Source organism: Oncorhynchus tshawytscha, linkage group LG06 (assembly GCF_018296145.1).
Source record: "Oncorhynchus tshawytscha isolate Ot180627B linkage group LG06, Otsh_v2.0, whole genome shotgun sequence".
Classification (NCBI taxonomy): Eukaryota; Metazoa; Chordata; class Actinopteri; order Salmoniformes; family Salmonidae; genus Oncorhynchus; species Oncorhynchus tshawytscha.
The window spans coordinates 72,180,014-72,193,177 of NC_056434.1; the positions used below are offsets into that span (position 1 = coordinate 72,180,014).

The following is a 13,164-nucleotide window of genomic DNA, read 5'->3' on the forward strand; positions in this document are numbered from 1 at the left end:
CTACATCAAACGTGTCTGGTTTGTCTGTATGCAGCAGCGAGCCAACAGCCTGTCCCAGTGTGTGAAGTAGGGTGCGTAGTTGACCATGAACTTGAGATGGTGGAGGTCGTGGTGTGGAGATCCGCCATAGAGCCCAAAGGGTACCAGTCTGTGAGGGGCCCAGGGCAGGTCATAACCTGAGTGGTCCTCCACAGACAGCCAGATGTTCAGGGTGAAGAAGAACATCTTGGTGAGCGGGTGGCAGCCCAGCAGGTTAGGGTCAGGGCGAAGGTGGCTGTGTAGCGGTGGTGCACCTTATGGATAGTCCGGTAGAGCCAGGGCACCTTGTGGTGCAGCACGTGCCACACAAAGTACTGCAGGTCAAAGAGAAGGAGACAGGCTAACACATCCCAGGCCACACGAAGAGAACCAGGGGCTTAGGCAGGGAGGACCACTGGTCTCCAGTACCAGTGCAGAACACTGAGGGGGAAAATGAACACAGCGTGGGTGTGCAGGGAGGTAGCCAGGCAGCTCCATGCCATTGCCCAGGTCACCCTGCTCTGTGACTGAATCTTGTAGCGGTGCACCAGGGCTACTCTGGAGGACAGGGTGTCCAGGCACAGGTAAGGCAGGCAGCAGCTCAGATAGAGTGTCATGGAGAACAGGACAGGGAACAAGGGAGAGCGGAGAAAGTCTTCTTGTGCTCTTATCTTGTCCCATAAAGTCTGTAGCAGGAAAGGAGAGGAGGACTCCAGGGAGGGCTCCATCTTTACTGTTCGAATGGTCTTCAGCCTGCAGTAGAGGATGCCCTGCCTTTTAAAGAGGGTGTATTGTTAGTCTGTGTGACGTTCTGCAGGTCCTTATGAGTCTTTTCCTGCTGGGGAACTCCGCAAGGAGGGAACGACATGCTTCACTCTCCAAACTATTTAACCCTCTGTGTCTATGAACAACTGTCCTCAAATCAAAATGTCATTTTTCAAAGGGAAATAAAATGATGTTTAGGGTGACAAAATGCTTCAGACAACGAAGTAAGTCATTATTCATTAGTTTAACATATTTGATAGTAACTGTTTTCAAATGGTCTACTATGACAACACCTTTCCACCCGTTTGAACCATAGCCAGGTAAATACATAATTTGATCACGTCATGGACTCTAGTTTCCAACTGTGTGTATGTTTGTTTTGTTTTGTGTTTTTATTTGCAAAAATACTAGTATTTAGTATTTGTTGCTGGGTAAACCAATAGGAATACGCCTGAGTTTGATTTTTATGCAGTACCTGTCAAAAGTTTGGACACACCTATTCATTAAAGGGTTTTTCTTTATTTTTACTATTTTCTACATTGTAGAATAATAGTGAAGACATTACAATTATGAAATAACACATATGGTATCATGTAGTAAAAAAGTTTTGATTTTATATTTGATGTCTTCACTATTATTCTACAATGTAGAAAATACAAAAACCCTTGGATGAGTAGGTGTGTCCAAACTTTTGACATGTACTGTTGGTACAAGGTCAGGGTTAGGGTACACGGTCAGAGACAGAGTTTTGGTAGAAAGCAATGGGGAATGAAGGGTGACTAGACTTCAGTAGACATCCCAATACATCACCTTCTCAGAAGTGCTCCAGAAATCACAGTATAATTTATCTTAGAAACATTGGACAACATTTAGCCAGTAGGCCTACTGTACAGTATATCACATATTCTTAAACTTCTATTGTACATGACATTATTGAAATACCCACTACACTGCACACCTATTGATCTTCTTGATGTTGTACAGTGCAGTAGTAGTGACAGTGGGTCATTCGTGAACGAACATCTCTTTTTGAACAGCTCTTGTTGGTGAACGTCGAATCGCATCCGTGGAAGAGACATTTCTTTGTCTCCCAGATTTGTCTAGCCTGCTGTTACCACTGCTTTTTGAGCTGCCAACAACAATTATCTGTAGATAAGTTATTTAAAATATTATCTGGAGATTCCTCACTGCAGGAACAATAGGTAGTGAGGAGAGAGCATCATTCTGGTCCACACACTGTGTTAATTATTAATTTGGTCAGATAAAAAAATACTTTAAGTTGCAAGTCACATTGTGACATAATGGCAGGTAAAAGGCTGTGCTTGACATTACAGATGTGCTCTTTTGTATGGTTTTATGTAAAAGTTTAAGAACTACAGAATGAAGAACTATTTGAGAGGCAAACCAGAGGCAAACCAACTCATCATCAAGCTTTGGTTATTTGAATCAGCTCTAGGGAAAAAAGCAAACGAGTTCGGGAAACCCTGGCCTAGCCCATAACTCTTGTGCGCTCTTAAAGGGGCACATGGCGATTTAACATTAACGTCACATCTCTCACCATCTTTTTCTCTTTGAAAAGTGAGATGACGAAACATTGCTTTTCATTTCTTAAGAAGAAGAACTCGTATCATAAGATGTTTCAAACATTATAATAAAATGTATCTAAAAAAGCTAAGTCTTGTTGTCAACTATGGGAACCTGTCCTGGGTGCACTATCACCAAGAGGAGCTGAACCACACGTGCTGTCATAAAATAAGAAACACTTGATGCCATAAAATATGAAACCTTTACATCTGGTGTACAACACAACTAGACCTTGGACCTGAAAGAGCCTGCTCTCTGATCTTAATACACTTTAACCTGTAAGATGTGATACACAAAACCTCCTTTGGCTCTACGTGTTGACTCAACATCTCTGTGACTGCCAATTAAAATGGGTCAGTTAGAAATCCACTGACGTATTTCTTACTTTTGCACAGAGTAAAAAAGGCTGAATTATGTTTGTATTCATTTCTCAGAAATATCATAATATCATATATTAAGTAATTGGGATGATGGGTCGGTTGGTTGGTTGGTTGATTAAAGTTGATTGATCTTTAAATGTAAATGATATTGGAATGGTGTCTTCAATGACCATTCACTTCAGTCTCTATTTGCTAGAAACAAAACTATGGCTAGAAATTAAACTTTGATACTGCTTGTAAAGTGAGGCAGTAAACAGCATAAGCAGCTGATTGTAAGATAAAAATGGTCTGTCGTCAGTTGCAACACTCACTACCGAGTTCCAAACTGCCTCTGGAAGCAATGTCATCACAATAACTGTTCCTAGGGAGCTTCCTGATATGGGCCTCCATGGCCGAGCACCCACACACACCCACACAAACGTTGGCTGGAGTGGTGTAAATCATGCTACCATTAGACTGTAGAGCAGTGGAAATACGTTCTCTGGAGTGATGATTCACGTTTCACCATCTGGCAGTCCGACGGACAAATCTAGGGTTTGCTAGGAGAACGATACCTGCCCGAATGCATAATGCCAGCTGTGAATTAGGTGGAGGAGGAATAATGATCTGGGGCTGTTTTTCATTGCTCGGGCCAGGCCCCTTAATTCAAGTGAAGGGAAATCTTAAGGAAACAGCATACAATGACATTCTAGACGATTCTGTGCTTCCAACTTTGTGGCAAAAGGCCCTTTCACGTTTCAACATGAGTCTTGTGGAGCACACACCCATTTGCTTTAGTCTCTATTTGTTAGAAACGAAACTATGACAATAACCACATAACCCGCCCATTGGAAGGTAACAATGTGGTCCATATCTAATCAGACAGTCATTTGCTCTTGAAACTCAGAGACGACAAGATGGCTATCTCTTGTCCAACTAAGAGGTAAGCGCTCTCTCTCTCTCTCTCTCTCTCTCTCTCTCTCTCTCTCTCTCTCTCTCTCTCTCTCTCTCTCTCTCTCTCTCTCTCTCTCTCTCTCTCTCTCTCTCTCTCTCTCTCTCTCTCTCTCTCTCTCTCTCTCTCTCTCTCTCTCTCTCTCTCTCTCTCTCTCTCTCTCTCTCTCTCTCTCTCTCTCTCTCTCTCTCTCTCTCTCTCTCTCTCTCTCTCTCTCTCTAAACAAGTAATTGGTTCACCATCCATGTCTGAAATATCTCCCTTAAGTATTGTTAGTTCTAAACTATTTTGATTGAACTGTTGTCTTTTTTAAACCAGAATGGCTCAGAACTCCTTGAAAATTAAGCTGCAGGATTTAGAATGCCACTTCACCTGGAAGCTGGACTGCAGCAGATCTAAACTAGAAAGTCTCAGAGAAACCCTGATAGATATCATCAGCAGCGAGGGGGTTCAATGTTCCTGGACGGGTCAACTGTACAACTTCCTGGCTTACCTACACCACACTTTGGGCTCCAGAGAGGACGCTCTTCAATACCTGAAGAAGGCTGAAGAGGCCATTCGCCTAAACAGCCCAGACGACGTGGAGCTAAGTCTGGTGGTCCACTATGGGAACTTGGCCTGGGTGCACTATCACCAAGGGGAGCTGACAGAGAGCCAGACCTATGTGGAGAAGGTGGGGAGACTACTGAAGGACAACCCCTCAACCTGCCCAGGTGTAGTGTGGGGAGAAAGGGCCTGGACTTTGAATAAGTTTGATGTAAGCAAGAAGGCAGAAGCACTACATTGCTTCTGGATGGCTTTAAAGGGGGACCCTGAGAACAAGGTGCTGCGATGCGGCTACGCCATGGCGTTTAATAAATCTGTTGAAAATAAAGACATTACCCCGAAGCTGCGATCTGAGATGTTGGAGCACCTACGGATTGCTAGAGAATTGGATCCAGAAGATTTGTACATCACAGTGATGTACCTGCAGAGGCTTGCAGAGAGCGGCCAGGTTGAGGAAGCACGTAAACTTGCAGAGGAAGTGATAGAGAAGCCTTTGGACAGCTTTGGTGGATTTGGAATCTTGCTATCATTTTTCAGAGAATACGTCTCTCATGATTCAAGCATTGACCTGGTAAGAAGGACCCTGGAGAGACACCCTGATTCACGCCAGCTGAAGAAGCATCTTGCGCAGTGTTACAAGTGGAAGATTTTCTCTCAAGAAGAGAAAAGGAACTCAATGAGGCATATTCTGATTGAAAATGCAGTCAACCTTTATGAAGAGGTGGTCACACTCTACCCAAAATCCCTTGCAATAAAACTGGGACTGTCTGCCATGTACAAAGAATCTGGCAGAGTTGATAGAGCAGATAAGATTTTTGAGGACCTGCTTCTTGATAGGGAAGGAATGGAACCACAGGATTTACAAAAATTTTACAACTGGTATGCCCAACATCTGTTTTATGCAAAACACGATGCTTCCAGGTCAATTAATTTCCACAAGAAGGCAGCAGAAATTATGCTACCCACTGACCAACGTGATAGCAGTATTCATGTTCTGTTGTCCATTGTCCGTAATGGAGGTGACAGAGCGAAGGAAATTGTGAACTTTCTGGATGGCCTTGATGGAGAAGGTGCTGTCGGCAAATTCTAAACCTTTTTTCCAATAAAGGCTTGAATTAAGTAGAACTGTCTGCTGAATCAGTCAAATGTGCATCACCTTTTTAATACTGATTAATGTAGAAAATATATTTACTATACCAAACACCACTAGGAAAAATCTAGGGCAATCTAGGACACATTTTGATTTAGAAGAAACTGAATACCTTAGTATTTAAAAGGTCTGCACTCAATTGCATGACCATCAATACTAACACTTGAAAGTAAATGCAATGCTGATAATAAAGTCTTGTAAATATGTAGGCCAACATGACAAACATCTGTCTGGAATCCACATTTTGAATTGAGTCTGTAAAAATGTACTTTGGACTAATGTACTGTAGACAAACGAATATGTTATTTTACATGTTTCATTATAGAGTATAGGCCCTGTATAGCCTCACAGACAGACTATCCAGAGCAATAGGATCATATTGCTTTTATTTTCTTCACACTGGACACAATAGATTGTGTTCCTGGAAAAGGTATGTAATGTGTAATATTGTACTGTCAAATATCTTGTAAGTTCTTGTGAAAATAAAGGTAGTATGTTAAGAGATCATTAATTAAAGAAATACAGTAACAGCAAACAATTCCAAGTTATTTTATAATACACCACTATCCCAGTAGGTTACTACAATTTCTTAATGCATAGCTGTGGAAATCTAGTTGAAATTGTACAACAAAATACGTTGACTATGACCAGCTATGGTCTGTGTTTGACTAAGGCTCTGAAGGTCATGCATACGGTACAAGGTCATGGTACACAGTCAGAGACAGAACACCACAATACAGCACAGAATGTTTCAGTGGAAAGCAATGGGGAATGAAGTGTGACAATGGTCAGTTGGCATCAAAATACATCACCTTCTCCGTAGTAGCTCCAGAAATCACAGTATCATTTGGGCGGCAGGTAGCCTAGTGGTTAGAGTGTTGGGCCAGTAACCGAAAGATTACTAGATTGACTCCCCGAGCTGACAAGGTAAAAAGCTGTTGTTCTGCCCCCGAACACGGCAGTTAACCCACTGTTCCTAGGCCGTCATTGTAAATAAGGATTTGTTCTTAACTGACTTAACATTGCTCCTTCAGTTTTATACAGACAACTACTTATCTCGAAAGGGTTTGACAAAAAAAATGATTTCATGTGCATAAGGCGCCACCTGGTGTTTTAATGAAGACAATCCATAACTCTCCATCATCTCATGCGTCACAACCAGTTTAGCATCCATAAATTCACCCATGTGTCTCTATTTGTCATTGATTGACTGACATGCTGAAGTCCGGTCAAGGAAAACTCCTGGCCTTAAACATAACATTCTCATTCCATCTCTCTTCTCCTGTCTCTGGTGGTGTAGCTATTCATAGTAGGTGAATCCAGTGTGAGGAATATGTGAACCCTGGGCTCGTTAATATATATTCTGTCCCGTACTCTTCGATTGTATATCCTGTTTCTCTATTTGGTTATCTCTCCCCTAACCTAATATGTCAGGCCTAACAGAAAGGGCTGAAATTAGATCCCCAACATCCTAGATCTGACATGAAGAAAAAAAACTTTGGGGGGAGGTTCTCTTCTGCACTGTTCAACCAATCCAGTAACTGTGGAGTAGTTCAAATGGAGTATCGCCACAGATAGAACAATGAGACAGATATTTCACTAGATGTATAAATGTGAAGCATCCGGAAGCATCCGCCAGCCGCCTATTTGCGGGTAATGGGAGAAGATGGAATGAGATTGATTTTGGTCGACATTCTGCAAATCTTGACATCAATGAAACATTTGATCTCAATACAGTTTTCTGTTCCCAAAACTAAAATATGTTATGAACAGAACAGACAAAGATTTGTAGACTTCACCCTTTGCCAAAGCTTTTTAAATCGCTGCTGTTTAAGAGTGCAAAGGTGAATGGAGTTCTTACACAAACACACACACACACACACTTCACAGAGTAGGCGTTGACAAACGGAAATATGCAGAAGTATACTAGAATGCGCCAATAGGCTCTGCCCACCTCCTTTCTTGTTCTGCCCACTATGACTCATTTGTTCCTATTGGAAACGACAAGCTTTTTAACATTTTTGTCTATCGTTTTTGTCTCTTTTTTTTACAACACAGTTTTTGTTTGTTTTAATGTATTTAGAAGCCCTCGAATGAATTACATCCAAAATCAATGCAACATTTCTTCAGCCAATGGCTGGGCCACAAATTCAATACTAAAATATCCAACTTGTCATGTCTGATGCAAAAAACTATTCTTAAAACATGCCACTATCGTTGGTGTCTCGTTGTTAACGTCCAAAAGCGGATTTGCTTCACAGGCTCTCTTTCCATTTCTTCTGAAAGAAAGCTTCTGAAAACCAGAACCAGATCTGGTTAGGGGACTCGGCAGAGGCACAGATAATCGATTATATTGACCAGAAACTCCAGAGAGAAATAGTAATTACATATTTTTGAGGCACACAAACTCTGAATGGTGTTTATGTAGTTTTGTTTTTGGATAAACGCCAAAAATAAGGTCAGCGGCAAACACAGGTTTAGGAGATCTTAAACGTTTTTTTGTAATCTTTATCAGGCTAATGTCACTTTTTGTGATTTTTTTTTAAAAGCACATAAAGGCTTCATCATTAATAAAGGTCAAGTTAACTGACTTATTATTATTTCACAGAATCAGATGTACATGTATAAACTCTCCTAAATGTATGTTAACCTCAGACCTTATTTTCGGCATTTAGCCCAAAACCCTTTTCTTTCCCGATAAATAATCCACATAGGAATGAGTGAACCAAAGATTATGGTCATACTGACAAAATACATGTTTCTCAGCCATAACAATGGGAGTTGTTGTTCACAAAGCGGCACAGAGAGCTGTCTAGCTCCCGCTTATCCTTTCTTTGGATTGGTGGATATATCTCATTATTGTAAACCTCTTTTGAATATTCGATGAGGGTTGTTGACGTCAACTGCCCATATTCAACAGAGAAAGATGCTATGCTACTAACCTCAGACCATGCATCTCAAGACAACTCTGATTAAGTTTTTTTCAAAGTTGCTGGGTTGTCACGCACACTCGTAACAGCAATTAGCAGTAATTAGCATTACGAAACCTATTTTCAATCAAATAAACCTCACGTAGCAAATAAGCCATGCATTTTTTTATCTACCAAATTCGAAACTCCATACAATTGATTTCCTTACAAAAAGTCCTTGCTTGGTTGGGGAAACAACAAAAACGTCATGCTGGAGGGAGACAAAATTTTCTCCGAGTTGGGTCTTCCTCTCTAGCTGAACGAACCAGAGGAAATGTATTTCCAGGTTTAATGGCTACAACAAAGATATGTACAGTGGGGCAAAAAACGTATTTAGTCAGCCACTGTCCACTATCCCAAGATGTGTTTTCTGTGTCGTTCACAGTGAGCAAATAAAGAAATGAGCTGGGCAAAGTCAAGCACGAGATACTGGCGCCTTGTAGCAACTATTTGCATATTGTCGTTAGGTAACGCCTTCTCTGTGAAGTACGGGTGTGCACAAACTCAATTCAAAATTGCACTCCTTCTAAACAACGCATTTTTTTTTTACTTTAGCAGTGTGTCAACTCTATAAAACTTAGTGCACTGTGTTCGTAACATATCTTAGTTTGGGGAACTGAAAAATGTATTGAGATCAAATGTTTAATCGATGAGCCAATTAACAGGCCCAGTTTGACCAGAGATACTTTAGAGGAGATGGAAAACTCCATAATTCTCTTGATAACGCCATTGACGATGCATGGGTAACGTACACAAAGGGTGTGCATTCTGAGCCATTTTGGGACACAGAGCATCTCTCCTTCAAAAGGGTGAATGGGAGTCAATTGGGTGCCAGCTCAAATCAAATCAAATGTTATTGGTCACATACACATATTTAGCAGATGTTATTGCGGGTGTAGTGAAATGCTTGTGTTCTTAGCTCCAACAGTGTAGTAATATCTAACAATACACACAAATCTAAAAGTAAAGTCATGGAATTAAATAAATATTAGGACGAGCAATGTCGGAGTGGCATTGACTAAAATACAGTACAATAGAGTACAGTATATTGATATGAAATGAGTAAAGCAATGTGTAAACCTTATTAATTAAGGTGCAGGGTTGAGTAACCAGGTGGTAGCCAGCTAGTGATGCCTATTTAACAGTCTGATGACCTTGAGATAGAAGCTGTTTTTCAGTCTCTCGGACCCAGCTTTGATGCACCTGTGCTGACCTCGCCTCCTGGATGATAGCGGGGTGAACAGGCCGTGGCTTGGGTGGTTGATGTCCTTAACGATCTTTTGGCCTTTCTGTGAAATCGGATGCTGTAGGTGTCCTGAAGGGCAGACAGTGTTCCCCTGGTGATGTGCTGGGCAGACTGCACCACACCTGGAGAGCCCTGCAGTTGCGGGCAGTGCAGTTGCCGTACCAGGTGGTGATACAGCCCAACAGGATGCTCTCAATTGTGCATCTGTAAAAGTTTGTGAGGTTCTTAGGGACCAAGCCAAATTTCTTCAGCCTCCTGCGGTTGAAGAGGCGCTGTTGCGCCTTCTTCACCTCACTGTCTCTGACCATTTCAAATCGTCAGTGATGTGTACGCTGAGGAACTTGAAGATTTCCACCTCCACTGCGGTCCCTTCAATGTGGATAGGGGTGTGCTTCCTCAGCTTTTTTCTGAAATACACAAGCAGCTCCTTTAGTTTTGTTGACGTTGAGGGAGAGGTTATTTTTCAGGCACCACTCTGCCTGGGCCCTCACCTCCTCCCTGTAGGCTGTCTTTTTAATTTATTTTTAATTTAACCAGTCAGATAAGAACATATTCTTATTTACAATGACGGCCTATACCGGCCAAACCCGAACGACGCTGGGCCAATTGTGTGCCACCCTGTCTCGTCATTGTTGGTAATCAGAACTACTATGGTTGTGTCTTCGGCAAACTTGATGAATGAGTTGGAGGTGTGTTTGGCCACACAGTCATGGGTGAACAGGGAGTACAGGAAGGGGATGAGTCCTACCCTTGTGGGGTGCCTGTGTTGAGGAACAGTGAAGTGGAGGTGTTGTTTCCTACCTTCACCACATGGGGGAGGCCAGTCAGAAAGTACAGGACCCATTTGCACAGGGCGGGGTTCAGACCCAGGGCCCAGAGCTTGATGATGGTACAATGGTGTTGAATGTTTAGCTTGCCAAGCCAATGAGCTTAAAATATCTGACTTTGATGCTGGTGAGCAGACATAGTGGTTTGGGTGGAAAACAAAGCTGAAGAGAGAGAAGAAAAACAAAGAGGGAAACATGGAGAAGTTCACTGTACATTTGACAGTAAAATAAAAGGTATGTGGCACACTGCAGATTCTATTGGAGGACTTCTCCAACGGATTGAAAGAGAAGTTGGGGAAACACGTGTACAACATTCGACACCAATACTCCAAACTGAGAGAATTAATAGAGAATCTGGAGAAAGAGGAGATCATTGTGCATATTAACTTTGCAGAGAACTACAGTACCTGTGTAAATACACCAGTGAAATCCAGGCAGTTCACTTTGTTTTCATATGTTTTTTTTCTTACATAGAAGTCATTTCCACCACACCTTGTCATTTCCATCACAACCCATATTTTTGAGGGAAATTAGTATATTATGTATAATTTACATATTTATTTGTTTTAGATATGGAAATCATACAGTTGTTATCATAATCTCACAAAAAGGTTGGGTGGAAATATCTTATTTTTCATGATAAATAAATGTTTTCAACTGTCACCAAGGCAAGTTTATACATTCAGGCATCGTGTTGAATTATTCATATTAGGAAAACCTTAAAAATCACTTAAAATAATATTCAATACCAATTCATGTACAAATGTTCATGTACAAATCCATTATAAATCAATTGTATGATATTTGATTTTCAACAAAAAATGGATGTTTAATGACGTGATGGAAATGACATTTGTCTATGGCTGTCTGGGAAAAGGGACAAATATATATACATCCTGAATAGTACGATCGCAGCCATTATCAGATATAGTTTCTAGACAAATCAAAGACAAGTACAATACTGGTAAAATGGTGTTTGAATAAGTTTTGATTCCTGAAAGTTTGCACGGCCAAAGTGCCCAAAGTTGCAGAATTCCCCATATATATATATATATACACTCATATACACACATATACATACATTCATTGTATTGAAGCAGCTACAGTAATAGTCCATTGGTCACATGATTCTGAATTTTTTTCTTCACAGTATTGCACAAACACTATTTAACAACATAATACTGACATAGGTGACACAAACTCTTTGTAGAGCCCCATTCAAAGGTCCCTTTCTGGGGTGGTCCATGTGGGGTCAGAGAAAAGGGCCTCCTCATTTTCCTCTGAACTGTACCTCATAGTCTTTCACACAGCTTTGTGTAGTCTCATACACTGGTGCGTGGCTTACATCAGTCACACCACTTGATGCTGTATCACATCTTTTTGAAGCATCCAACACATCTACATCAAACGTGTCTGGTTTGTCTGTATGCAGCAGCGAGCCGAACAGCCTGTCCCAGTGTGTGAAGTAGGGTGCGTAGTTGACCATGAACTTGAGATGGTGGAGGTCGTGGTGTGGAGATCCGCCATAGAGCCCAAAGGGTACCAGTCTGTGAGGGGCCCAGGGCAGGTCATAACCTGAGTGGTCCTCCACAGACAGCCAGATGTTCAGGGTGAAGAAGAACATCTTGGTGAGCGGGTGGCAGCCCAGCAGGTTAGGGTCAGGGCGAAGGTGGCTGTGTAGCGGTGGTGCACCTTATGGATAGTCCGGTAGAGCCAGGGCACCTTGTGGTGCAGCACGTGCCACACAAAGTACTGCAGGTCAAAGAGAAGGAGACAGGCTAACACATCCCAGGCCACACGAAGAGAACCAGGGGCTTAGGCAGGGAGGACCACTGGTCTCCAGTACCAGTGCAGAACACTGAGGGGGAAAATGAACACAGCGTGGGTGTGCAGGGAGGTAGCCAGGCAGCTCCATGCCATTGCCCAGGTCACCCTGCTCTGTGACTGAATCTTGTAGCGGTGCACCAGGGCTACTCTGGAGGACAGGGTGTCCAGGCACAGGTAAGGCAGGCAGCAGCTCAGATAGAGTGTCATGGAGAACAGGACAGGGAACAAGGGAGAGCGGAGAAAGTCTTCTTGTGCTCTTATCTTGTCCCATAAAGTCTGTAGCAGGAAAGGAGAGGAGGACTCCAGGGAGGGCTCCATCTTTACTGATCGAATGGTCTTCAGCCTGCAGTAGAGGATGCCCTGCCTTTTAAAGAGGGTGTATTGTTAGTCTGTGTGACGTTCTGCAGGTCCTTATGAGTCTTTTCCTGCTGGGGAACTCCGCAAGGAGGAACGACATGCTTCACTCTCCAAACTATTTAACCCTCTGTGTCTATGAACAACTGTCCTCAAATCAAAATGTCATTTTTCAAAGGGAAATAAAATGATGTTTAGGGTGACAAAATGCTTCAGACAACGAAGTAAGTCATTATTCATTAGTTTAACATATTTGATAGTAACTGTTTTCAAATGGTCTACTATGACAACACCTTTCCACCCGTTTGAACCATAGCCAGGTAAATACATAATTTGATCACGTCATGGACTCTAGTTTCCAACTGTGTGTATGTTTGTTTTGTTTTGTGTTTTTATTTGCAAAAATACTAGTATTTAGTATTTGTTGCTGGGTAAACCAATAGGAATACGCCTGAGTTTGATTTTTATGCAGTACCTGTCAAAAGTTTGGACACACCTATTCATTAAAGGGTTTTTCTTTATTTTTACTATTTTCTACATTGTAGAATAATAGTGAAGACATTACAA

At 41.9% G+C, this 13,164-nt stretch overlaps 1 protein-coding gene and 2 pseudogenes across 1 annotated transcript; 1 reads left to right on the plus strand and 2 right to left on the minus strand.

Moving 5' to 3' along the window:
- Positions 1 to 1,226, minus strand: LOC121846631 (annotated as a pseudogene).
- Positions 1,227 to 3,279: 2,053 nt separating this feature from the next.
- On the plus strand, positions 3,280 to 5,874 carry LOC121846694 (interferon-induced protein with tetratricopeptide repeats 1-like). The gene is made up of 2 exons (XM_042323594.1): positions 3,280 to 3,669; positions 3,997 to 5,874. The coding sequence occupies exons 1-2, from the start codon at positions 3,644 to 3,646 to the stop codon at positions 5,312 to 5,314; spliced, it is 1,344 nt and encodes a 447-aa protein (XP_042179528.1). The 5' UTR covers positions 3,280 to 3,643; the 3' UTR covers positions 5,315 to 5,874.
- A 5,374-nt stretch (positions 5,875 to 11,248) lies between these two features.
- LOC121846723 lies at positions 11,249 to 12,628 on the minus strand (annotated as a pseudogene).
- Positions 12,629 to 13,164: the final 536 nt, after the last annotated feature.

Bases quoted from the DNA above. Each gene is read 5' to 3' on its own strand.
- LOC121846694 (XM_042323594.1), top strand. From the start codon at position 3,644: ATGGCTATCTCTTGTCCAACTAAGAG. The intron at 3,670-3,996 runs GTAAGCGCTCTC...TTTTTAAACCAG, and splicing joins ATCTCTTGTCCAACTAAGAG to AATGGCTCAGAACTCCTTGA.